At 34.3% G+C, this 27,664-nt stretch overlaps 5 protein-coding genes and 1 non-coding gene across 8 annotated transcripts; 2 read left to right on the top strand and 4 right to left on the bottom strand.

The window, feature by feature from the left end:
• Positions 1-1,546: 1,546 nt before the first annotated feature.
• On the bottom strand, positions 1,547-2,416 carry LOC123899629. The gene has a single exon (XM_045950803.1). The coding sequence runs from the start codon at positions 2,414-2,416 to the stop codon at positions 1,547-1,549; it is 870 nt and encodes a 289-aa protein (XP_045806759.1).
• Positions 2,417-4,853: 2,437 nt separating this feature from the next.
• On the top strand, positions 4,854-7,237 carry LOC123897158. Its single transcript, XM_045947682.1, has 3 exons — positions 4,854-5,209; positions 6,285-6,741; positions 6,869-7,237. Exons 1-3 carry the CDS (start codon positions 5,059-5,061, stop codon positions 7,218-7,220), a joined length of 960 nt encoding a protein of 319 aa, XP_045803638.1. The 5' UTR covers positions 4,854-5,058; the 3' UTR covers positions 7,221-7,237.
• Positions 7,238-10,509: 3,272 nt separating this feature from the next.
• On the top strand, positions 10,510-13,752 carry LOC123897157 (endo-1,4-beta-xylanase 5). The gene is made up of 6 exons (XM_045947681.1): positions 10,510-10,763; positions 10,860-10,894; positions 10,980-11,115; positions 11,474-11,754; positions 12,152-12,937; positions 13,306-13,752. The coding sequence occupies exons 1-6, from the start codon at positions 10,685-10,687 to the stop codon at positions 13,639-13,641; spliced, it is 1,653 nt and encodes a 550-aa protein (XP_045803637.1). The 5' UTR covers positions 10,510-10,684; the 3' UTR covers positions 13,642-13,752.
• On the bottom strand, positions 11,240-11,312 carry TRNAE-CUC. The gene has a single exon. It is a non-coding gene; the product is annotated as a tRNA-Glu (tRNA).
• A 1,698-nt stretch (positions 13,753-15,450) lies between the features above and the next one.
• LOC123897156 lies at positions 15,451-16,746 on the bottom strand. The gene has a single exon (XM_045947680.1). It carries the CDS (start codon positions 16,609-16,611, stop codon positions 15,679-15,681), a length of 933 nt encoding a protein of 310 aa, XP_045803636.1. The 5' UTR covers positions 16,612-16,746; the 3' UTR covers positions 15,451-15,678.
• Positions 16,747-22,247: 5,501 nt separating this feature from the next.
• Positions 22,248-23,780, bottom strand: LOC123897155. Of its 3 annotated transcripts, none has more exons than XM_045947679.1 (2): positions 23,600-23,780; positions 22,248-23,548 (listed from the first exon to the last, which is right to left on the bottom strand). In XM_045947679.1, the coding sequence occupies exon 2, from the start codon at positions 23,492-23,494 to the stop codon at positions 22,541-22,543; it is 954 nt and encodes a 317-aa protein (XP_045803635.1). In that variant the 5' UTR covers positions 23,495-23,548; positions 23,600-23,780; the 3' UTR covers positions 22,248-22,540. The 3 variants fall into 3 exon arrangements, with proteins under 3 accessions (XP_045803635.1, XP_045803633.1, XP_045803634.1); XM_045947677.1 differs by having other exon boundaries at positions 22,248-23,557; positions 23,600-23,779; XM_045947678.1 differs by having other exon boundaries at positions 22,248-23,551; positions 23,600-23,779.
• Positions 23,781-27,664: the final 3,884 nt, after the last annotated feature.

Raw genomic sequence — 27,664 nt, 5'->3', positions numbered from 1 at the left:
GAGGATTGGAAAGTGAAATTTCCATACGAGGTTTCAAAATTTTAAGTTCTTTGGAATAACAAAGGATTATTCTCTGTTGAATATTGCCTTGAAATAATGTAAAAATCAGAAAATCATGTTTTGGTAGATTCTGCCTGCTCACGCTCAGGCGTGGGAGCTGGCGCCCAGGCGTGAAAAACTGGGCTGAACACTGCCTGCTCACGCTCAGGCGTGGGAGGCTGCGCCCAGGCGTAGTGCCTGCGGGCCTATATATATGTTATGCGTTTTCTGACTTTTTAAAGGTGATTTTAGGGTTTCTAAAGCCAACAAAAGACTAGGGTTTATTAGAGAACTTCTCTTGGACATACTCTAGGGTTGGGGATTGATTCATCACCTTGTAAACACTTATTGATTGAATCTCTTGGTCACAGGGAGAGATTCGGGAAAAGGGTAGAATTTAGGATCAAGGCTAAATTCTTGCAACTCTTGTATTAAATCTTTGTAATCAAGCTTTTCATTGATAGTGGAACGGAGAGTCTCTCTCCCCCAGACTAGGTTGTTATAACCGAACTGGGTAAACAATATCTCGTGTTCTTTACGTTTTCGCGGTTTATCTTTCGTTATTGTTTTTATTGTCATTCTCGCTTGTTGATTGCTTTAATCCATTTGCTCCACACACATCAAGGTATTGGTGTGATTCAATCCGAATTCACAACATTCTCCATCTTCATCTTATTAACCGTTCCTTTTCAAATTTCCTCTACGACTTTGATGTATACTCGCTGCAATATTGCACTGCAAAATATCTCCTCGCTGCAGCTATGTCCCCGTTGATAGTGGTAACCTAATCGTCCTGAGTGTAGTATTTGATCTTCAGGTGGATAGTGGATGACACTGCATAGAGCTCGGCTAATGTAGTTCTGCCGATGATGCAGTTGCACAGAGATGGGCAATCGACGACCATGAATTGTACTTTCACAGACTTCATTGCCTTTTCTTCGCCGAAGGTAACGATCAGATCCATGTAACCCCATGGCTTAGTAGTAAATTCGTTGAACCCTTAAAGGTCAGGTCATCAAATTTTTTTCTGACAGCTGGAGAATCTTGAACAGGCCTAAGTACATGACATCACACGAGCTTCCTTGATCCACGAGAATTCGATGGACATCGAAGTCACCATGCGTGCCCTTACTAGCAGAGGTATTTGGTAATTGGGGGAGCCCCGTAGTACCTCCTCTTTGTAAAATGCTAGCGGAATAGAGCCTTCTTTGGGCTTTGACACGGTGATGGGATTCACCGAGCAAATGCTTTCCAGCTCCTCAAATTTCCTCTTCACCGATCCTACTGTGTTTTTGCTGATTCCTCCACTAGTGATCACCATGGCCTTTGGGAAATTTTCCCATGAGCCGTTCATGTGGGCGTTGAAATGCCTCATCAGCGCCTCTTCATCGGAATTTGGAGATGGGAGAAGGATTTCTGGCGTGGATATGGCGTACACAGCTGGAATAGTCGTCCGATCATCCCCCTCGGGAGCATCTATAACCATAGCAACTTCTCGTGGTTCCCTCTATTGGACTTGCTCGCCATCTTGGACGTATTTTCGGGCGTATCTTTTCTGAATTAAGATTTCGATTGCGTCCTTTAGATGGACACAATCTTCAGTCACAAGCCCATGACTTTTGTGATAGCGACAAAATTTTGTTTTGTCGGTATGCGCTTTGGCGGGCAACTGCTTTGGGAAATGGATCCCAGCTTTCTTGAAGTCTGCAGCAACGACTTCGGCGAGGATTTTCTCTCTAGGAGCGTTCAATAGAGTATATCCGGTGAACTTGCCTCGTGGAGGTTTAGAATCTTTGATCTTATCCTCTTTTCTCCTTTCATTTCCTCTTCGCGAGGTTCCAGCTTCATCTTTTTCATAGCTTTTTGATTTCTCATGACCTTTAGGCCTTCTGAGGTCGATGGCCACTTGCTTTACTTCGTAGGAAATGTATTTCTGAGCCTTTTCAAATAAAGCGTCGAGGGTTCGTGGCTCCTCGATGCCTACAACTTTGGCGAAATCGCTATCTCGACGAAGCCCTCTATCCAACAAGTATAGCTTAATCATTTCTTCAATTTTCACCTCGACAGCAGCTTTGGTGAAACGCTCTAGGTAAGACCTTAATGACTCAGTTTCACCCTGTATGATTGCTTCGAGCGTTGCCTCCGTCTTTGGATGACGTCGAGAAGGAGTGAAGTGCGCTTTGAAGCGAGCGCAAAGTTTTGACCAAGAGTCGATAGATCCTGGTGGTAAGCTTTTGTACCAAGTCATTGCTCCTTTCCTTGGAGTGGTTGGGAACAACTTACACTTGATAGATCCTCGTACATTCCTGTACTCGAGGAGAGCTTCCAAATTTTCGATGTGCTCGTCAGGGTCTGAGGAACCATCATATGTGTCCATTACCGGTGGTTTTTCCAATCCAGCAGGTAGTGGGAGCTCTCTAATTCTTCTGGAGAGGGGTCCTTGGTGACTTTATCCCCCAACTGGCGAGCTTCGTCGCTGATGTCGTGGGGGAGAGGCCCTTCTTGGGGAGTGCCTCCTCGGCGATTGCCTTGCCCGCCTTTCCTCGCGAGGAGGAGAGTTTCGATGAATTTCCTCATTTCCCCTTGGGCTTGCTCGCCTTCTTCGAGGAGGTGGTGTTTTTGATCTTGAGAAACTTTGGCTTCTTACCGGAGTGAGAGATCGACGGGGACGACGATTCTGGGAATGTGTTGTGACCCGCGATTCCGCAATTGCGTCAATTCGCCGACTTTTAGACTCGAGCCTTATGTTATGCTCTTCAAATTTCTGGTTCTGCTGCAAGATCATGTCCGACTGGCGGTTGATTGTGTTGACCAGCGCAACCATTATATCTTGCATAGGAGCTCCCTAAGGAAGAGGCATTGCTCCAGTCGCAGGCAGCGGTGCAGCTGTCGGGATCTGTGGCTCCTCAGGGATGTAGGGTTCGTAGTCCATGCTTTGATCATGGCTATCTCCGGTAACGGAGGTCGGAAGTCCATCCAGTTGGAGGTATTGACTGTTGTTCTCCGCCGTTTGCTCCGGTATTTGGTTGTTGATGTCATCCATTGGTCGCGTTGTTGTTGGTTGATGAAGGAAGCTTTTGGTTTTTAAGCAGGAAAAAACTGGGAAGCTTGGTTTCCACATATGGCGCCACTGTTCGTAACAGAACTCAAGTTTTATCGGTAGAGATAAAGAACTCACTTGTGGTGGATCAGTGGAAGGATGCTCCGAGCCGGAGGTTCGAATTGGAGCATTGGAGACGACCGGCAACACCGAAGGGGGGTACCTGCAGAAAATGCTCTGACACCCAAGTCAGTATAAGCTTGAGGTGGAGGTCGAGGTTAGAGCAATGCATACCTTGTTAGGTTTGTGAAGGTCATATATATAGAGGCCAATGGATGTGGCATTGGGCCGATGAATTTGACATTGGGTTTGGTTTAGCCCAAATCTCTGTCCAGACCCCTAATAAATCGTGACATTAAGTGATTGGCATGTGATGTATGGTTGGAAAGGAGAAAATGTTTGTTTGATGAAAAGTAAGTAATGGACGTTAGCTTCTTCTTAAATCCGAACCGAATTCAGATTACACAAATGTTTGAGTTTCTTCCCAGCTAGCAGCTAGCATTAATGAATTGCTCTGTCTCTACTCTATACTCTCAACTCTACCTTGACGGCTATCTTAATTTCTCCTTTGCATTCCATTGAGTCACCATGTCACTAACATATTCAGCTTAATTCAAGATTACTAGTTTATGGTTGTTTTGCTCCGATTGCATTGGTACAGACATCATAAATGTGTGGGACACACACACTTCACACTATATTAATTAAAATGTCATTGTGTAAGTGTAAGGGACTATAAGGGGTGTTTACTGGCTCAAATTAATTCATTGATCCAATTCATTTCAAAAGGTTTAGTTTGAGGGCTTTTCTTTAATTTGGTTCAAACCAAACCAACTCGTCTAAATTTATACTAGTTTGATTCAACTAACATATGTTTATCAAAAAGCGGTTTTATTCGAGTAACATGTTTATAATTTTAAATCCAAGTTAGTTTAACTAGGTTTGTTATAAATAAGTTAATAATTGTGGATGTATGGCTCAAATGTTTTGAACTAATGGTTAATGAAGTTGGAGTCCTGGATTCAAATCCGGTTAAAAGAGAAAAATACTAACCAAACTACCGGTAATTATTAAATATGGTAAAAATGTTTTTTTTTTGTCCCACAATAAGTGCCACACACATTTATAAACAAAAAATGTCATCTTAATTATGTGCATATCACTTCCACATTATATTTTACTACTTTACATTTATGATAACGATGAATAATTGATGCTTAATAGAGATAGTAGTTTCTTAATTTACATGAAACAAGCAAGTGTGGAATTTGATTACTCCCTCCCGTCTTTTTTATAAGGAACATTTTGAGAAAAAAAAACCGATTATTTTTATAAGAAATTTTGACCATTTTTTAAATGTTTTAAATGTTTAATTTCACTTTTGCCCTTATTTAGTATGAGAGAAAATTTAAAAATAGAGAATGTTAACATATGTATATATGGCACATGTTAAGGAAGCAAAAATAGAAATCATGTTTTAGAATTTGTGCATTTTAATTTTTCAAGTATTAAAATTTTTGTATCATTAAATGTTGAATTTGTGCATATATGGCACATGTTGAATTTTTTGAATTTCTATATTAAGACTCTTTAAATTTATAAGAGTATATTAAATGCAAATAACTACTAGTATGTTAAATGTGCTTCATTGATCTATGTTATTTTTTCAAAGTGTTCAGGATTATTAATTTCATTCCCACATGAAAAAGTGATTATGAGCAGAGCTAGCATTAAAAGCGGCAGTTGAAAGTTAGGAGTGTGCATCTATTTGGGATTCATTAGTTCTTATACCACACTTTTGCATTTCATTCAACTACTATTTATTTAACACTTCATTCATTACATCTTATCACACACTCAGTACCATCACAGTCCATTTCTTATGTTCTTTGCATTTGCTAACTACACTTCCAACGTTCATGGAGTTGCTAAAGAAACTCTTGTTTGCAGCATGTCTTATTCTTTCAGTCACCATTGATGGAACAAAGGCAGATACCTTGGTCACTGGTACTGTCATTTGTGACCAATGTAAAGATGGCCAGAGATCCCTTTTTGATTATCCTGTTAATGGTGAGATCTATGCCTTCAACATCATTTTTGTTTCATGTTTATTATGGTTTTATTTTATTTGAACTTGCAATTACTAATTATCATATTCTTCATTAGACCAAAAGTAAGGGGTACTATTATTCAACTAATTTGAATTATATGTTCCCAAAACATTAAGTTATGAGATTATGATATACATCTAAGTGTAACATTAGGCTTAGGAAATTACTAATTTACTACGGTGGAGAAGTGTCTATGTGTTCTACATTAGATTGTTACTTAAAATTCGATGACAACCAATATTATCACTTTTAAGTAGAAATGTAGAATCATTCACATGTTTATGACTAAAAAAGTTATATGATAGGTATTTATTTGACAAAAATAAGAAAATGAATTGAGTTTTGAATTTGGTAGGGGTCACCGTCTCAACCATGAAGTCAAATAATAATATTACCTTGGTCCCAAGACATGTTTTAAAAAATCTATTGTCCCGAGCATTTTCAAAGTTTAAGGTGCATTAATTAAATTTTCACAAAAATATTTCTAATTAAATTAAGAGAAATAAAAGATTATCATGTCTCACTCTTAAAAATTGACGGGTAATTAACTTTGATAAGAGAATGTTTTTGTCAAAGATATCTTATATTTTGGGATGAATAAAGTAGTATAATGTTTCACGGTACTTACTAGAAACATCATTTTCAAACATTGATCCATCCTACACCATAGGGGACACTTCTACACATAGACATCCCCTAAATTTTACTGTTGAAAAGAAAAACACTTTGTTGTTGCGTATCTTGAAATGGACAAATACTTTTTCCCATACTCACATGTTGTGAGGTGAAAGTGCAAGATTTTTTTTATGCTTCCTGTTTCAGTAAGTGACCTTTTTTTGTGTGTCTTAGCTTTCAAATTTTCTGATCAATAAATGGAGTTGGGACAGTTGGCCAGCTGGTTATGTTGAATGAATACAGTTAATTTGGTCATAATCTATTTATTAATTTCATATATACCTATGTTTTAGACTTTATTGACCAAAGTTAATGCCTTGCACCAACCAGACCCTGTTATTTTTTGGTACTACAAACAGGTGCAAAAGTAACTCTGTCATGCAGTGACAGCAATGGTGAAATAACAATGTCAAGAGAAGAAACAACAAATTGGTTTGGGAGTTATACAATGAGGTTTGATGGTGCACCAGACTTAGGTGGTTGTTCTGCACATGTTTCGGGAAGTAATAATAGACAAGGTGGATCAATGAGTTGTGGTGAAGGTGCTGGTCCTGCTCAAAATCCTAGACTCATGTTTAGGATGTTTGACATGGAGATGTATGCTGTGGATCCTCTCCTTGCTCAACCTCCTCAACCTATGCAATACTGTTCAGCATCTTCCAATCCATCCCCACCACCAATATTGGCACCACCCGTTTCTCCTCCTCCTCCTCCTCCACATTTTGTTCTACCCCCAACGCCACAACTTCCACCACTACCTCCACTAGGACCACTGCCACCAGGGATTTTCGCACAAGCTTCAGCTTGTCCGTCAAAGTAAGTTTATTACCGTTAAACTAACTAGCATAATACTAATAAGCCTTAATTGTAGCATAATACTAAGTAAGTTTATATATATATGAATAATATATAATAGTAATTAATGTTGTAAATTGTTTGATAGGATGTGGACAATGCCCGAATACGAATGCTATTGGAGAGGTGTGAACAGGGACACTAAAGTAGCAGTAGCTTTTGGAATGGTTGCGGCAAGGAGATATGGAACAGATATGACTTTGTGGTATGGATTGAAAGGGAGAGGAGATCCTTATAGGACTCTATTGAGAGAAGGGGTCACTGCACTTCTTAACTCATATAACAGCATCCAATTCTCATACCATCCACTTGGTGTAGTCACACACATGAATTTGGCATTGATGGGCTCAACTAGGGATGTCCTCCACACTGCTTTACACTTCATGAGGGCTAATTCTGGGGCTGGAAATGTTTCATGCAAATTCACTTCTTGCAATTAATCTTCAAAATTTATCTATAGCCTTATCCTACCATGTTTGGAAAATTTTATTGTTTTTAACACGTTTATCTAAAAAGATTTTGATTAAAAATATATATATATGTTGACCATAAAATTATCCAACCCAAACATGCATGCTACAATGTTAATTTAATGATATATATTCTTCTATAAATAATTGATTGATGTATTCTACAAATTGAGATTTGGTGTTGATATATATATGGTTTTGAATATATATGCAACAACTGAGACAATTAAGACACAGTAATTAGTCCCATTTTAAAAGCATACATCCTTACTATATCTTACATATGATTTATTATAATAATGGCATAAGATAAGATATGCCTTAAACAAGTCAATAGAAGAACATGAAGCTAACACCGGAGGACAACCCTACCACAAGGCTAAAACAAATGAGATGACCCTAATACGTAATTTCATTGTCACCCCATGATCCTGAAGTAAACCGATCACCTCCTACTTGTCAAGCATAAACCAATCAAAAAGATACCAGACTAATGATTAAACCATAATGCTAAGCTACAATTCCACTCATAGCAGATACCAACCATACCAAAGCAAACAATGAGCACCACAACATGAAATTTGAAGACGCATTATTCTGAAAAATAATCAACACAGATGACTATATGAGAGGTATGTCAAAGATTTCAGACATCTTAGGATCTCGACCCAAGCCACTTATATAGCTAACAGGCAGCCGAAGAAAGAAAATGAGAAACAACAATTTCTTCCAACAAAAGTCATGTTGTGACAACGGAAACAACAATAGCAAATGAATTACTAGCTATCTGACCCACAACATAGAAACCTCTCAGACAACATTACCTCAACTCTCACCAAAACAAAACAAAAAAAAAAAAAAAACTCCTAAAATTTTGAAAACTAGATCCAAGAATCGTCATGTCAACGATACGCCCTTAGTTGTCTAGTCAGGCCAGAGGAGCCATGAATGTCTACAGTCGTTCAGTGCGCACAATTCAACTCCCAACACACACCATCTCAGTCCTTGAAGAAGAACTCAATCCACATAGAGATGAAGAACAAAAAACCAAACAGACAATATAAAGCTTAACTTATATATCACATAAAGTATATCTATAGAAGCTTAACTTGAAAATGGACTACACCAAAAAAGTCCAAAACAGAACTGCATAATCAAAGTCTTGGATTCGATATCTGATTTGAGCATGAAGGGATTGAAAAATAAGTCATAAGCTATAAGTTTAAAATTTGCCCGAAAATCTATATCTTTGGGATGACCGAACCGAGTCTACGTTAGTTCGTAGTAGTAGTAGTGCTTGAAGTTTCATTGCAATTTTTGAAATGACAAACAACCTTTGGTGTTTTGGGTGTTCAAAGAGAGAGTAAGAGGGAAGAAGAACAAACGAAAAGATGGAGGGAGATTGAAATATTGGTTTGTTTCATGAATAAGCTGTAAAATTAAATGTGTGGAGACCCATAATTAGTTTTTATTGTCGACATCCACAATTTGTTAGTTTTTTTTTGTACAATTTATTAATTTAAAGGTAAGGTGAAACTTTGAGCTTATAATTTATAAGTTTATATGATTAAAAAATATTTATTTGGTAAACATTTTTTAAAAAGAGTTTATAGCTTATTTTTCAAATGTTATTTTAAGTAGCTATATTTATGTTATTATGTTTATAGTTTATATTTTTTCTTCTAATTTTATTCTTGTCATCTTACTTGAAAAAATTAAATACTAATTAAAAATATATTTTTTTATGTCATTATATATTTATAAGTTAGTTCAACCAATAACTTTACAAAACACTACAAATCCAATCACGTAGCTCATTCGCTCTAAGCTAAAAGCTAACTTATAAGTTAGCCATCGTAAGTTAGTTTATTTGTTATCTACTATTTTTTATCAATTAAAACCTTAGTTTAATACTTCTCCTTACTCGAAAAAATAGTTTTTTTTTTTTTTTTAACTTAAAAGACCTCATTTTAATGTTTCTTTTTAGGCCATATAATATGTTGGGACTTACCTGCTTAAATATATGTATGTTCGAAAAGAAAACTATAAATTTAAAACATAAAAATACACATGCAAACATGAATTAATGATGAACTAATTTTTTTTTGTTGTATAAAAGGTTTTGGATTACAACCCTCTGAAACCATTTCACGGTAAAAATGATTTTGGCATGATTAAGTACATCTAATGTGAAACCATTCCACAACAAAAATGGTTTTGACATGATTTTAGTTTAAAACTAACTACGAAACAATCTGATGACGTACATGGGTTGTTGTTGTTGATTTGGGAGTGGGAAATGGTGCGTTTAGAAATTTATTAGATTAAATTTGATGGTGGAGATTTGTTTATTTTATTTTTTATGTATAAAAACTCATGCCGCAATCACCTATAAAAGATTGGAAAATTTCAGAGGAAATTAAGGTTGGATTTGGGTTACAATCACCTATAAATTAGATTGGAAATCAAAGATAAAAGATGGAGTATGTATGTAAAATTCATTTCAAAAGAAAAAAGGGGAAGTATATATTCTCTACATATATACATAGACTCTAGCTAGAGTGATTGTTGAATCTCACTCAAAGGATGGAACATTAATATTTAATATTCACATAAAAAAAAGTAGAGCGCGTGCCATTCGCATGGTTTAGCCAATGATGATGAGTATTCAATTCAATGGTCCCTCGAAGTGGAAGCTATAGGAGTAGTATTGATCACTAATAAGGTGGTGGTGATGGGAACTTCAGAGTTCATCATCAGTGTCAATACCACCATTCTCGGAAAGTTTCAACTTCAAGCATAAGCAAAGCTGCTGCAATACACAACTTTAATCAACCATATACATGAGTAGCTACTTTAGTCCTATATTATTTTACTATCTTCAAATCACTATTATAAACAAAAACTAATAATTAATGTATTTAGTAAGTTTATAACATATATATATTTTATTTTATTTTTGTACAGAAAGGGTGTTAGATAGAGGGAAGATATTTGTTGCTTTAAATAAAAAATAGTTAATGTTTAGTTAAAAATTAGAGAGAGTATTAGTGATATTTAGGATGACCCTAGAAGAGACCTAAAATATATTATTATATTATAGTATGTAGATGTACATTAAGATAACAATAAGAATCACACATGTGATTGTGTTGTGAAGTTAGTAGAGAGCACGGGAATCCTTCCTTCATCGATCACTTGTCCGGTGTTCCCTTGTGATATGATATCACCTCTCTCTCCACTCCAACTCCAAGTAATTATTAATTAACTTTGGAACGTACAATTCTTTTGTTTCATATGCTACTATTAGTATTACTATACTAGACCACTACTAACACGGGTATTTGTTTGTTTGTATGTAGTAGCTGTAGCACCTTTCACGGTTGGAAACAATTTTGCAACCAGCTAGCTCCTCCAAATTCCCAATTTCAAAGATGATGCTGCTGCTGCAACATATTTCATTCCATATATTTTTCTTCCTTCTGCTGCTTTCTTTGGTTTCTTCTTTATATGGTTCGTTCTTAATTAATTCTTAGTCACTCACTCCTTCTTTCACATTTTAAATTGATTCATTAACTATTAGTAGTATTTGATTAATTAATGTTACAGATGGACCCCTATATGACTCTACTGCTTACACTCAGGTAAATTAAAATCACATACATTAGTTAATTCTTGTTGTATTATTACTACCTTTTATTTATCTATCTATGACAATGTTGTTTACAGTGCAAAGAGCATCCTGAGAAGCCACTTTACAATGGAGGAGTACTTTTCAATTTCAACATTGCAGGAGACGGCGTCACTTCTTCCTCACTTGTCCTATATAATAATCTTACTCACGACACTATCTATTCCTTTTCCGGTACTACTTATTAATTACGCTTATGTTCAGTTCTGTTCTGTTCTTTATCTTTAGTTCTTTACAGTTTACACTACTCTGTTCTTTTGGTTGCAAAAACGTACCTACCTAAACAAAAAACAATTTATTCCGTTGCCGGGACTTGAACCCGGGTCTCTCGGGTGAGAGCCGAGTATCCTAACCAACTAGACTACAACGGAATGTTGAACTCTGTTATCTTATATACAAATTTAATAATAACTATCATCATATGTTAAAACATGACTGCATTTGTTATTTATTATATATGAAATATGATATGATGGCGTGACTGCTTGATTACACATAAATAATTACATTACATACTATTATTATTTTACAGCATGGCTGAGGATTGAAGGTTTAGATTCAGTAATGATAAGGGCAAGTCTTGAAACAGAAAATGAGACATATTACTGTATTGGGACAGTTTTGGCCAACCGTGGATGTTGGTCTTTTCTCAAGGGTGGATTTGTTCTCAATTACCCTTCAAATTCATCTACCATCTTCTTTCAGAACACAGATGCCAAATATATTGTTCATAATATAGATATAGCAAGTCCATCACTGCAGCCATTTACTAAGCAGCAATGGGGAATCAATCAACAATACATAGTCAACACTGTGAGTCTCCAACTATATATCTTCATTTGATCAGAAAATCATTAAAGGAATTGATGGATTTATAGTTGTGGTATATAGTTATAGCAATGTAGCACTGACACTACCATGCCATGTCAAACATTAACACCGTGGCACATGAATTATTAGCTATAAAAGTTAGTTATACTAAGTAGTAACTACTAACTACTAGTTTAACTAAATATTATTATTGCTATGGATGTGTATCTTGTACTTATTTTTTTATGTTCATATTTGTTTTTGTGCTTCATAGATATATAGAGTATAGAATAAAAAAGAAGAATTGTAGATAAAATAATTTAGGCTTAACTACACATTTGGTCTCTTACATTTATTTTAGGTTTCAATTTTAGTTTTGCTTCTCTGGTGTATTTGACAGAAAAGAAAGCGCGCAGTCACAATTCACGTATCAGATACTAATGGAAGGAAATTACAAGGCGCTTCTGTATACGTAGAGCAAATATCAAAAGACTTCCCTATTGGTTCTGCAATAGCAAAGACCATTCTTGGCAACATACCATATCAGAATTGGTTTGTAAAGCGATTCAATGCTGCCGTCTTTGAAAATGAGCTGAAATGGTACGCTACAGAACCTCATGAAAGCAAAGTCAACTACACAATTTCAGATCAAATGATGCAATTTGTTAGAGCCAACAAAATCATAGCTAGAGGACACAACATATTCTGGGAAGATCCTAAATACAATCCTGCATGGGTTCTTAACCTTACCGGTACTCAATTACAATCGGCTGTGAATTCTCGAATTAAAAGTCTTATCAACCAATACAAAACAGAGTTCATACATTGGGATGTCAGCAACGAAATGCTTCATTTTGATTTCTATGAACAAAGGCTTGGACCCAATGCTACATTTCATTTCTTTGAGGTAGCACATGAATCCGATCCATTAGCAACTTTGTTTATGAATGACTTCAATGTTGTGGAAACTTGTAGTGATGTAAATTCTAGTGTTGATGCCTATATCTCACGGATAAGAGAACTAAGAAAATATGGTGTGTTTATGGATGGAATTGGATTGGAGGGTCATTTCACAAAACCAAATCTTCCACTTATCAGAGCTATCCTAGACAAATTGGCAACACTAGATCTTCCCATTTGGCTTACTGAGATTGATATAAGCAACACACTTGATCAAGATACACAGGTGAGATTACTAGCTAGAGCAATTTCAAGTTCAACAAAAATTGATTAAAGAAATTTTTTTTTCTTCTTTCTTTCATATACCCAAATATACCAAAATCAAAGGTAGTATATTTGCAACACTAAATTGTTCTTTTAAGTTTTAACTATAAATAAAATGAGTAACTAAATTGTTCCGATGACTCGGTTGATACTTGATAGTTGCAGAGACATTGGTGTGCAAGAGTCTGGATTCGAACTTAGAATTTTTCATTTCTCCGCATTTAATGTGTATGAGTCTAGCTACAACTTAGACAAAAAAAATTGAGTAGTTAAATGGTATTATTGCCTTCTTAATTGAATCTCATTGCTTACTTCTTTATTTATTTGTAGGCAATTTATTTGGAACAAGTGTTGAGGGAAGGGTTCTCACACCCTTCAGTGAATGGGATAATGCTTTGGACAGCACTTCATCCATATGGGTGCTACCAAATGTGCCTCACAGACAATGATTTGAATAACTTACCATCAGGTGATGTGGTGGACAAACTTCTTCAAGAGTGGCAAACTGGTCATCTAGAGGGAGTCACGGATGAGCATGGTTCACATAGCTTTTATGGGTTCTTAGGAGAATATAGAATTATTGTAGAGTATCACAACAGGACCACAAATTCAACCTTCTCTCTATGTAGTGGTGAAGAAACTAGACATGTCACTATTACACTGTGACTTGATTTTATTTATTTATGAACCCCCCCTAACTTCACTAGAAGTTTCAAATTTAAATAATAACAACCCCATTTTCAAGAAAATATTTTGGTTTTAGAAAGACAAAAAAAAAAACTACGTTTTTAGTTTTGTAACTTATAAGTTATAGGAGTAGATTGTTTTTATTGAATTTATTCATGGAAATACTGTAATTTTTTTCGAAAATACAAGGATCAATTTTTTTTAGGTATCTAAAAAATTATTTGGTTAACATTTAAATATTTCCAAAAACATTTATAATATGGAAATTAGTTTAATAAACTAATAACAAACGGAATAATTTTTTTTTTTTAGGTTTTGTTTAAACTACCCCTTAATAATTTAGGGGGTATTTAGAAATCAACAATGAAAACATATTTTATGCGTAACATGTGAAATAAAATGTGATTACAATTTAATTGTGGGTATCGATGTAAATATACTTGTGACTTATAATCATTGATTGATGGGTATAGGCATGGCAACAGAACCTGTACCCGTGGGTACCGGCCCGAACCCACCCCGAGTTTGACGGGGAAAAACCAATTTGACTGGGTTTGGGTTCGGGTTTGGGTTTTCCCCGATTTCAAAACATGGGGATGGGGCGGGAAACGGAGATATTGGTACCCACCCCGAACCCGCCCGTTTATATAAAATTAATATATTACCCCTATTTATTTATTTATAATGTCACATATCATATAATTTATCTACTTGAGTTAGGATTTTTAATGAACAATGGTTCTTAGTTATTTGTTTTTTTAGCAATTTCAGTGAACAATGATGTAGAACATTCTTGGTTATGTGGTTGTTTTGACGGTATTTTGGAATATTGGTTTGTACCGGTACTATTTTATGGTTTTGATAATTTTGGTTTGATAATTTGGAATATCATTTCATTTGTATGTTTAATGCATTGAAATTTTGGTTTGTATTTTATTATTTGAAATTTTTTGTATTGTATGTATGTCAGTGTTCGGGAAAATTTTGGGTCCGGGTAAGGTTCAGCAGGGCAGGGCAAGGTTCGGGGATACCCGAACCCATTTGGGTATACCCGAACCCATTTGGGACGGGGATTGGGTTCAATTTTTCATCCCCGTCGGGTAATGGGCGGGGAACGGGTATTTATCAATGATTCGGGTATGGGGAACGGGGAAGGTAAAAACCGTACCCGCGGGCACCCATTGCCATGCCTAGATGGGTAAATATTTTTAAGTTATGAATAGGTAAAGTTTATGACTATGCTTACTTTTTATATTTTTTACTAGAAATATACAAATATATCTTCAAATAAATTGATGTCCCCTATAGTCTCCAAAGAAAAAGTTTGTCGCTTAACATTATCCAGATAATAAAAAATAAAGAGTTTGTCAAAGAAAATAAAAAGAGTTTAGTTGTGGAATATTGGTTTTCTCTTTCTGATGTGTTTGCAGAAAAAATAATATTAAAAAAATCTTTTTATAAACCATATCTAACCGTACCAATCTTTTTTTTTTATAAACTCCCAAAATAATATTAAAATAAGAAAAAATTACATATAACATTTGAGGACTAAACCAAAACAAAAGTCAAAAGATCAAGGAAATTCAGTCTCTGTCTCGTTAAAAATCTTGTCAAGAAAACCGAGCGAGAAAAAGTCTGACAAGGATACAATAGTGTAGAACTAAGATTAACAAAATAACAATAACAAGCAAGTGAGGACCCTTGATAAAGAGCAACATTAACAAAATCTAAATTCTGTAAAACCTATTCTATTAAATCGTGTAGAACTAAGATTTTCAGAATTTAAGGTAACAGAATAGCACATGGTGTAGTTTTGAATTTACAATCAAATCCAATGTTCCACACATTTACAAAAACGAACCAAAAGAATAAAAAAAATACAACAACAGAACAAAATCACAGATTGCTTGTACCGCATCAACTAATTTCTATTTGATATACAAAACAAATAATGAAGAAAATAGCAGCAAAACAATTAACAATAAACACAAACATATAGCAGGCAGCATAATGAATTTAGGCTTTTCCTTCAACCCTTGCATAAGTGAGTCCAACACACGCATCAACAAAATTCTCATCAATAAAATCAGTTGAAAATACCTGAATCCTATCTGCATATCCCTTAGCAAAACACTGAGCTATGAATAACCTAGCATATCCATGAATACGTCTCGTAACAGGTTCAACCCACAAAGCAAGGGTTTCAGCCACCGGAGTAACCGTATTCTCCACCCTATAAAAGTATTTCCTCGACGTAACCGGTGGTTGTTCACTCAAATGCGTCAAATTACCATCAAATTTGGTTGATGGCAGATCCGTGTTAATCCAATTATCCGTCAAAAACCCTTCACTCCATAGAGAACTCCCTACTTTTGGATGTGCCGAGTTTCTCGGCTTCCAGACACATATAATCCTCTTAGGTAACAATTCAGCAATAGTTTTTCCAAAAACATGATCATCTTGATGAATCAAAAACTCACCTAATTGTTCCTCCAAGTACTTATCAAATTCAGGTGGATCATCGTGACCAAACTCTGTTCTAATCTCAAGAATAATAATCTCAGACTTTGTTTCCGACAGAAACTTTTTAACATCGTTAATGACAACATCGATGTTGTAAGTAACAAGAATTCCATGACACACATGTCGGTCATGTTGTACACGAATGTCAATGACACGTGTACCTATTGCAAGTTGTTGATAGATAGACAAATATTGACATTGAGCAAAAGGGCGAGTGATGAGTGGGACTCCAATCTCGTTGGTTGCAGAATTATGTGTTCCTGGCCATACAATTTGATTGATGTGAATTTTGTGTGGGTTAAGATCATTCATCCAGTTTTTTCTATCAGAAGGACGGTATTCAGAACCAGGGTAGTCTTCTCCTGAGGTTTTAAGATCGGCTAGAGTTTTCTCCTCGGTCTGGAGTTTTGAGGCATGAGAACCCATCTTCACTGTCACACAAAAAAATTGTCTTTCTTCTTTTCTTTTTATTCTTTGTTCTGCTTTTTCTTGTTGTAGCTAGCCTAGACTTTGCTTTTTAATAAGGTCAACCAAACTCACCATAAAAAATTGTAGAATTAGATAGATGTTTTGAAATTATAATAGGACGACTTTAGTGTTTGTTTTATTCATTTAATCAATTTTTTTATTAGCAAATTTTTTTTATTAAAAAGCTTATCCAATCATGTGACATGTATATTTTTTCAGCAAGTAAATTTTTTTTATTAATAAACTTATCCTAATGTATTTTATTTTACATAAGTTAGGATAAACAGACGCCCGCACTGTCAGGCCAGAATGCGCCCTGTTTATCCGCTATTTAATTAATAATAATAAGAGTCATGCTAAATAGTATTTCCGGAACACTTGTTAAGCATATCAAAAAATAAAATAAAAAATAAAATTAACATGGAAAAGACAACTTTTTATATTTTTAATGTATTGAATACACATATTTCGAGATATAATTTTTACTTTAACATGCTTAACCAGTGCCCCGGGCGGGGCACCGTTTAGCATTTTCCTAATAATAATTTTGTTATAAATTATTATGGCAACTTGGTTGTCTGAATTGTAGAATTAGATAGACCATGTTTTGAAATTATAATAGGACGACTTTAGTGTTTGTTTTATTCAATTCAATTCAATCAAATTTTTTATTAGTAAAATTTTTTTATTAACAAATTCATTATATCATAATCTTACCAAATAAAAAAGAAATTCATTATATCATAAGACGTGTATATTTTTTTAACAGCAAAACATTTTTATTAACAAACTCGTCATAACATAAGTCATGTAGTTTTTTTTTACATAAATTAAGACAGACAGGCACCCGTGCTGTATGGCCGGAATGCGCCCTCTCAGTCCGCTAGTTAATTAATAAAAATAATTTTGTTATAAATTATTATGGCAACTTGGTTGGCTAAATTGTAGAATTAGATAGATGTTTTGAAATTATAATAGGACGACTTTAGTGTTTGTTTTATTCAATTCAATTCGATCAAATCTTTTATTAGCAAAATTTTTTATTAACAAACTCAACATATCATAAGACATGTATATTTTTTAGTAGTAAAATTTGTTTATTAACAAACTCATTATAACATAAATTATATATTTTTTTTACATAAGTTAAGACAGACAGGCGCCCCCGCTGTCTGGCCGGAATGCGCCTTGTCATTTTAATACTCCTTTCGTTTCAAATTACTTGTCGTTTTATAAAAAAAATTGTTTCAAATTACTTGTCGTTTTGAAAACAGCTGCAATATTTTCTTTTGTTTGCAGTTGCAATATTTTTAAGAGTAATATCTCATTTTCTATCAATTTTTTTACCATAATATACACATATAACTTGAAATAAATTAAGGACTTCATGGTTACGGAACAAAGATGCTGAGTTTATTTGGGGTTTTCATAGAGGCGTTGCGATTCATAATATTCTTTTTCTGAGATTATGGCGATATGGTACGACTTGAAGCTGTGTTGGGAACATGGTTTCCGTAAGGTGCTTTCGGATGTGTTGGTTAGATTGGGTGCTAGCTCTGACTCGCCGTTGTTCCTCCTAGAGATCTTATCTATGATGCACGAGTACGTCATTTGAGAGAAAGTATCAGTACCGGACACATACTCGTACATTAATTTATGCTTATACACGTATATTAGTTTTTCTAAAAATAGTGTACCTCGTACCAGTATCTTACTAGGTACCGGTACCGTACTCACGCCTAGGCAACCTAGGATCTTATTATATCACCCCATGATGAATGTAGAGTTTAATAGGAAGTAAAATCCCTTGTAACTTTTTTCTTTCTTTTTTCTCGTAACAAAAAAAAAATTAACATCTCCAAAAAAAAGTTTGTGTGTATATGAGAAATTTCTTATAGGGACACTCACAACATTCAAAAAAAAATTAAAGAGAAAAGAAATTAAATAATATTAATTGATGTGACAAATTTATTTTTTATTTAATTTTTGGTTTTTTCTAATTAACCCTCACATAAATTGAGGGTAGGTGCCCTATGATGATGTGGCACCAATGAAATTTATCCACATTTATTTAAGTCAAACATAATTAATTTTTTACCATAAAGTAATTTAGACTACTTTTATTTTCATTTAATTATATTTTATGTATTATATTCTATGAATTTATATTTTGGACCTAATTACTTCTGATTTGTTTGCTTCTTCTTCAAATTGTATTACGTCTCAAACAACTTTCTTCTTCGCGTAAAAAAAAAAAAAACTTTCTTCTTATCGTCAAAAAACTTTCTTCTTCTTCTTAATCCTTTCAATCTCTGCCGCAGCCTTCACCACCGTCATGTTAGCATTCTACGGCTCCTCCTCTTTTGTGTTATCCGATGTCAATCTTTACTGCAGCCTTTGCCACCGATCTATCGGATTTCTTCAAGATTCTAAAACTTGTGATTTTCAATTTCTTAAATGTTATGTTTTTTAGCGTATTTTTTCCTGTTTTTTTTTTTCCTTATTTTTTCCTGTTATGTCATAGAATGTGATTCCTATTCATCGTCATTTTGTTTTTGTTTTCTTTGGTTGTCCATATCGGGAAAAAATTGAAAACAAAATAGTTTAGAGAAAACAAAAAATTAGGAGAATGTAATCAAGAAAATTGATCCACTTGATTGGCCACTGAGTTAAGAAGAATTTGATTTATGATTGTTGACTAATAAGGAATATGATTCAATATTTATTACCATATTATTGAAAATTCAAAACTCAAATGAATCAAATTAATTGCACCAAGTAATGGGTTACACTGAGTAAACCGTCAAATACCGCCTTAAAATTTTAAAATCCGTCAAATACCCCATGAAATTTGGAAATAGGCAAATACCCCCTGAAATTTTAAAAAGTCAATCAAATTGCCCCCTTGCACTACCAGTCAGAGTCCACGCTAGAAGACAATTTAATTGACTTTTTAAAATTTCAGAGGGAGTATTTGCCAATTTCCAAATTTCATGGGGTATTTGACGAATTTTAAAATTTCAGGGGGTATTTCACAGTTTACTCGGGTTACAATATGCAATAGACACGAGTTTTGTAAGGAATGATCTAGTAATAAATAAAAATGATTTGTTTTGCCTTTCCATAAAAGGAAATAAAGACTAGGTATATCAAGTAACGTACTCTTAAACTTGTTTAGGGTTTAGCTGATCAGAAGTAAAAATATAAATAGTTCATCCGAACTAAAAGAAAGGTCGAACCATTGTCGGAAAACAATCACACGGAAGCTTGATCGATCACAAGTGCGGTCTACCTGAAATTTATCCGATCAAAATGAAAAGGTTCGACTATTTTAGGAAGACGAACTAACTCTTGAACTTGTTTAGGGTTTAGGGTTTAACTATTGATCATAAGTAAAAATTTAAATAGTTCATCTGAACTAAAAGAAAGGTCGGACCATTGTCGCAAAACAATCACACAGAAGCTTGATCGATCACAATTGCGGTCTATTGATGTATTATGTTGATGTTGAAATAAAACCATATGATGGATATATGCACATTCTTGCATTCATAAGTTGTGTCTATTGATGAGTATTCTAGAGGGGATGATCTAGTTTACTGTTGTTTTAGAGACGATGATTTAAAACATTCGGATTAAGTTATCCAAAATTATGATGAATTGGTACCACATGCATATAGATATGTCTAGGTGACATCATATCTATGTGACATTAGAATCAATTAGGAATTATGTGATATTCTTAATTGTTAAATAATGCTTATCATTGTGTATTTCCTTATTTGTGGATGTTTGTATTCCTCAAATTATTGAGTACTTAATAAATGAATATGTTTCAGAATGTCTATATGTTCTTAATACATATGTGAGTTGTATGAATTGAATTTATTCAACTGTTCTATGTTATTTAGTGTCTGATATTCAATATACTAGTCACTAATTATGATTATGTTATCTAACCCTCTGTTTTGTATTTGTGCTGGACCTTTGGGGGTCCAGATACTCAGGTTGAGGATCATATATCCCAGGAGTAGTCGCGTGCCCTTTGTTGCTCGAATCTAGCTTTTTGGTGAGGAGTGTAGCTATGCTACTTCATCTCAGTTGCTTATGTTTAGCTCGAGTCTAGAGTAGTGCTCTGATGTATATACCACTATGTCTAGGACCTCGCTAGCTTGTATTACCTAAATGGTTATATTTTGATGTTATGACTTTTATCGTTGAGACTTATGTTGTTTTGTTCATATCATGAATGATGTGATCATGATATGGATATGTTGGTACTTAAACTTACTTAAGTTATTATGATGATACACTATTTTAAGTATAATGGTGAAATATAAATATTGAAGTACATGTTTTAGATGATTAGGACAGGTTTCTAATTCCGCTGCTTGTGAAATAAATTTATGGAGACGTGTTTCATGTGTTTAATTGAATGTGATGCTTTAAATGTTTGCCGTTTATTTATTTTAGTTTGATAAATAGCGCGTAAATAGTTTAGGGCGTTACAGACATCATGTCAACCAACGTTAATCTATTCAATGATTTAAAGAGATTGAAAAAATAAATACTATATACTCCATCTGTTTCAAATTACTTGTCGTTTTAGAAAAAAAATTAATTAAGAAAGTGTATTTTTGCACTTAATTTCCTATTATACCTTTATTTTAATTCACCAATAAGCTTATTTTGTTTTTTTCCACGCACTTGATCTTTCCAATAAATTTAATATGTTATGTACCAATTTTTTTAAAAAAACAAACATTTTTTTTTTGAAAACTTAAAAAAACAAACTTTAATTTTCCAAATATATAAATCTTTTACGGTTTCAACTACTCCTAAATATTTGGAATTTACATGAGTGACTTAGATAGCTAACAAATTTTTTTTCTAAAACGACAAGTAATTTGAAACGGAGGGAGTATTTACACCGGAATAGCATGAATTATTTGATTTGATTTTTTTTGAAGCATTATTTGATTTCATTTAATAAATGTACAAGTGGAATTATATATTTAAATTAGAGATATTAGTTTTTTTTTCTTTGTTGTTTTTGTTCTCTTATTATTTTTATTTAAACTAACATTGATATATATTTATTTTTTCGAGCCTATAACATTTTTTTTTTTACTAATAACATTAATATTTTAGAATCAATATATAACGTTTAGAAACAAGCATTCAATGATCAAATTAATTCTAATTATATTTACACATAGTCTAAAATATAATTAAAGAAAACTAGTAACATAAAATATAATTAATTGAAAATAAAAGTAGTCAAAATAATTTATGGTAAAAAATTAATTATGTTTGACTTAAATACACATGGATGAATTTCATTGGTGCCACATCAGCATAGGGCAACTACCCTCAATTTATGTGAGGGTAGAGAAGTAGTCACCTTAATTTTTTTGACTTTTGTGTGTGTATCTAAATTAAGTGCTAAATACTTGTGCCCTGGGAATACTTCCTCCGGTATATATTATCCAGATAAAAAATGAATTTAGGTGTGGAATATTGGCTTTCTCTTTCTCATCTGTTTGCAGAACTTTCCTCATCTAACCGTACCAATCTGAAGAAGAAAGAATAAATCCTGTACAATACAACTAAGATTTTTCTGAATTTATTTAAGATAACAGAACAGCACATGGTGTAGTTTGGAATTTACAATCAAATCCACAGTTCCACACATTTACAAAAACAAACAAATAAAAAAATACAACAACAGAACAAAATCACAGATTGCTCGTACCGCATCAACTAATTTCTATATGATGATATACAAATAAATAATTAATTGAAGAAAGTAGCAGCAAAACATTGTCAACCAACAATTATTATTAACAATAAAAGAACAAACATGTAGCAGAATGAATGAATGAATTCAGACTTTTCCTTCAACCCTTGCATAAGTGAGTCCAACACATGCATCAACAAAATCCTCATCAATAAAATCAGTTGAAAATACCTGAATCCTATCTGCATATCCCTTAGCAAAACACTGAGCAATGAATAGCCTAGCATATCCATGAATACGTCTAGTAACAGGTTTAACACACAAAACAGGATTATCAGCCACCGGAGTAACCGTATTCTCCACCCTATAAAAGTATTTCCTCGACGTAACTGGTGGTTGTTCACTCAAATGCTTCAAATTACCATCAAATTTGGTTGATGGCAGATCCGTGTTAATCCAATTATCCTTCAAAAACCCTTCACTCCATAGAGAACTCCCTGCTTTTGGATGTGCCGATTTTCTGGGCTTCCAAACACATATAATCCTCTTAGGTAACAACTCTGCAATAGTTTTACCAAAAACATGATCATCTTGATGAATCAAAAACTCACCTAATTGTTCCTCCAAGTACTTATCAAATTCAGGTGGATCATCGTGACCAAACTCTGTTCTAATCTCAAGAATAATAATCTCAGAGTTTGTTTCCGACAGAAACTTTTTAACATCGTTGATGACAACATCGATGTTGTAAGTAAGAAGAATTCCATGACACACACGTCGGTCTTGTTGTACACGAATGTCAATGAGACGTGTACCTCTTGCAAGTTGTTGATAGATGGACAAAGATTGACATTGAGCAAAAGGGCGAGTGATGAGTGGGACTCCAATCTTGTTAGTTGCAGAATCATGTGTTCCTGGCCATACAATTTGATTGATGTGAACTTTATCTGGGTTGAGATCATTCATCCAGTTTTTTCTATCAGAAGGACGGTATTCAGAACCAGGGTAGTCTTCTCCTGAGGTTTTAAGATCGGATAGAATTTTCTTCTCGGTGTGGATTGTTTTTCTTCTTTCAACTTGTTTTGAGACATGAGAACCCATCTTCACTTTCACACAAAACAAAAAGATTGTCTTTCTTCTTCTTCTTCTTCTTCTTCTTCTTCTTCTTCTTCTTCTTCTTCTTCTTCTTCTTCTTCTTCTTCTTCTATATATGTTCTGCTTTTTCTTGTTGTAGCTGGACTTTGCTGTTTAACTTAAAAAGAAGGCTCAATCAAACTCCATCAGATTTGTTGTTACTAATAATAATATTTTAATTTAAAAGACTGTTTTATCAAAAAATACTAATAATTTTGTTATAAATTATTGTGGCAATTAGCGGTTGGTTGAAATGTAGAATTATTAGGACTACTTTAGTGTTTGTTTTATTCAATGATGATCGATTATATTGAGATCCTTATTACTTACTAAGATGTGATTTACAATGTGGGGATGGATGATGTTATGTTAGTTGGATGTACTAGTCATTATTGGTGGTGAGTCACAATTGTGAATTCATGTATTGGTCCACTTTGTATATGCCGTCCAAACTTGTCTCTCTTCATCTTTGTTTTGGTTTGTTTATTTCGCTTTCTTGTATAAATAATCGCCACATGTTCAATTCTTCTTATAATAGTTTTATATTGTCGATATTTATAAAATATTAGATGTATTCAATAGATTAATTTTGAAGTCATATAATAATAGTTATGTATTACCATTGGTCATATAATAATTAGAAAGTTCAAGTCGAAAAGTAAACCAAAAAAAGTCAATAAAGAAGAAACGAAAAAGAAGAAGAAGAATCGAAACAGGACATCAACAAGCGAATGCAGATGAATCACCATTTTTCAACTGGCGAAATTGAACTCCGATCCTATCCTTCTATGTCATTCCATTCTCAATCTCGCAAGTAAGTAAGTCCCGTCATCATTCGCTGATTCGGATCCCCAAATTGAAAATTCAACTCATCGATTCTATTCCACATGTTATTTAGAATTGTAATTGTAATTAATGTTTATGTTTGATTTTCATATACCTTGCAGGAGATTTACATCGATCATTAGTACAATTTGATTACCGGAATGCACATGCATGAGTGATTTTGAAAGCTTCATTGCTTATATTTAGATAATGTTGGCATCAACAATATGTTAGATCGGGTGACTTAATTATGCTTTAGATGCTCCATCTACACGAGCTCTAGTTTTTGGATTCAACATTAATTGGTGGTAATCTTCTATGTTCTCTACTGAAATTATCTTCATTTTTTTTTTACTTTATGATAATTATGAATGTAGTTTTTAAGAGTATTGATTTTACCGCTTCCTTGTCATTCCTGTTTATATTAATCCCTGCAAATATAGTATTTTTTGGTTTTAGTCCCTACGAGTTTTTTTGTTTGTTTGGGTTCAGTCCCGCAAATTCAAAAATGACTGTTTTTGAATAAACATAATAATTTGAATTTAATAAAATAAAAAAAAATTGAATTTGAGTTTAATACAAAAACATTTTGTTTTGTAGATAAAAAATGTGGGAGAAGTAATAAATAACATGGGGTAATTTGAATTTGTGTTACATACAAAAATATTTGGTTTAGTAGATAAAAAAAATATTCTGAAAACATTTTTAGCATTTTAATTCGAATGATTAGGGTTAAGATTAGGATTACTTGGGGAAGAAAACACATAAATATGCACATGAACATTAGCATGACATTTCACATCACACACACACGTGAAACACAACACAACCTCTTTGACGCCAATTAATTACACCTTTTTCTGGTGATTTGCGCCAACATTTTCGTCGATGATGTCTGTTCTGGTGAAAAACAAGGGGGTTTGTATTATTGATCAAATGGTGTGATTACACTCAGTTCAATCCCAACAACCCTGGGAGTTTTATCCGTCAGAATTCGATCAGAACATAGGGGTTTGTATTATTCAAGATTGATAACTGATACAAGTATGTCGGAGAAGAAATTGAATCTCTTTACAAGAATGAAAATATGGTGGTTTCTCATGATGAGAGTGAGTCTATGTAGAATCAGTGAAAAGTTCTCTTGTTCTCTTGAAGAAGATCCTATTTATAGGCAAAACATCTCCCTCTTGTTGCTTGATAACCGCCTTGCTTGGAGAGGAATTCATGGGTAGTGGGCGGTTACTTTCCTTCTTCTCCAAGCTTCTTCCTTCTTCTCCAAGCTTCTTCCTTCTTCTCCAAGTTTCTTCCTTCCTTTCCAAGTCATGGTGGATCACGCTTATCATGTGTTTTTCATGGTTGTTTTCACACTTCTCCTTTAGATGCTCCCATTGGGCTTTTTCGTATTGGGCCTTAACAAATCACACCCTGGTCCATGGCCCGGTACACAGCCCCCCAAGCACGAGGCTTCAAGAAGGCGAAGTGCTTTTGAATGAAGTCACTTGGCAATTATTATGCCTCGATGTTGTTCTATGTCGCCCATTTGTTGCTGACTCATATTCTTTGTTTGCTTGTCGCCTTTTCCTTCCTTTTGTTGTTGATATTTCTTAGCTAATTTGTACGCCCTTCTATGACTTTTGTAACTATTTGTATGCCCCTTCGTGGCTTGAACAATTTACCCTTATTTGGGTTTCTATTAATTCCTTTATTTGCAATGATCTTCTTTCTTCATAATTTTGCGGATGAATTTTGCATTACGCTGTGAGGTAACGCCTTTTGTCGTTCTCGCCTAGGAAACTTTGTCCTTGCACCTGCGACATCTTCGACTTTCTATAATAATTGTAAATCAATAAAAATAACTTTATACCTGTTGTCTTTTGGCGTTATAATGAATCGCCTTGCTTTGGTTGTGTATAAGCTTCTTCTGGCGGTATTGATAATCTCGCCTTTCTTTGCTGTATCTTTTTCTGACGTACCCAACTCGTAAGACTTACAGGTAACGCCAAGGCCTTGCAACCTCGTATAATTTTTCTTTTTGTGACGCACCCAACTCGTAAGACTTACAGGTAACGCCAAGGCCTTTCAACCTTGTTTAATTTTTCTTTTTCTGACGTACCCAACTCGTAAGACTTACAGGTAACGCCAAGGCCTTGCAACCTTGTTTAATTTTTCTTTTTCTGACGTACCCAACTCGTAAGACTTACAGGTAACGCCAAGGCCTTGCAACCTTGTTTAATTTTTCTTTTTCTGACGTACCCAACTCGTAAGACTTACAGGTAACGCCAAGGCCTTTCAACCTTGTTTTATTTTCTTTTTCTGACGTACCCAACTCGTAAGACTTACAGGTAACGCCAAGGCCTTTCAACCTTGTTTAATTTTGCTTTTTCTGACGTACCCAACTCGTAAGACTTACAGGTAACGCCAAGGCCTTTCAACCTTGTTTTATTTTCTTTTTCTGACGCCCCCAACTCGTAAGATTTACAGGTAACGTCAAGGCCTTTCAACCTTACATTTGGTTCAGCGTTCACATCTGAGTTGATCTTTAATAAAGATTCAGAGCTCAAGTTTGAGATAACCATTTTTTTTTATTTTTTATTTTTTTTTTTTTTTTTTTTTGGTTCAGAGCCCGTAACTTAATCAGGTTGACCTTTATTCCATCACCGGTTAACCTTTATTGGTCTAGAGCCGGCTGGCTTCATTTATTCTTGGTTCAGAGCCCGCAACTTAATCATGATCGCTGCAAATAAGCTTTGATACATTAGGTTCAACAATAATAATATATGAAAAATAAAACAAACGAAAATGATACCGCCATGGGTGGTTTGTTGCGGCGCTCCTCGCCTAGCAAGAAAAACAATTATGTTTTGGCGTGGTGAGACTGAGTTCCATTGCGGTAGTCATCGCGGAATATGCTTCAACCTGAAATATTAGTTGGCGGCTTCTATCTCGCCGAGTGATAATTACTGAATTTTCATCTCAATTTTCCACATTTGTTCGTTACCCTGTGCTATGATCAACTTGATAACTTTGTTAGGTACAAAGGAAATAAAACTATCACAGTATCATGCATCAGATGTTCTCTATAATAATCAACAGCTATACTATCGAGAAATTAAAAGATTAAACACCAAACATCATAGAACTTTTGGTAGTTTGAGGTTCTAGCATCAGAAGCATATAATCGCTATATCAATACAGTATAATGCCCCACTCCAAATATTGTCCTTAGTTTCATTTTCTATTGGTACATTACTATCACTAATTACATCAATTTGTTCATCACATTGATCAAGTTGCATGGCAAATAAATGGGAC

This window comes from Trifolium pratense, linkage group LG7 (assembly GCF_020283565.1).
Source record: "Trifolium pratense cultivar HEN17-A07 linkage group LG7, ARS_RC_1.1, whole genome shotgun sequence".
Lineage (NCBI taxonomy): Eukaryota > Viridiplantae > Streptophyta > Magnoliopsida > Fabales > Fabaceae > Trifolium > Trifolium pratense.
The sequence above is the reverse complement of the archived record's forward strand: the minus strand, read 5'-3'. Positions and strand labels throughout refer to the sequence as shown.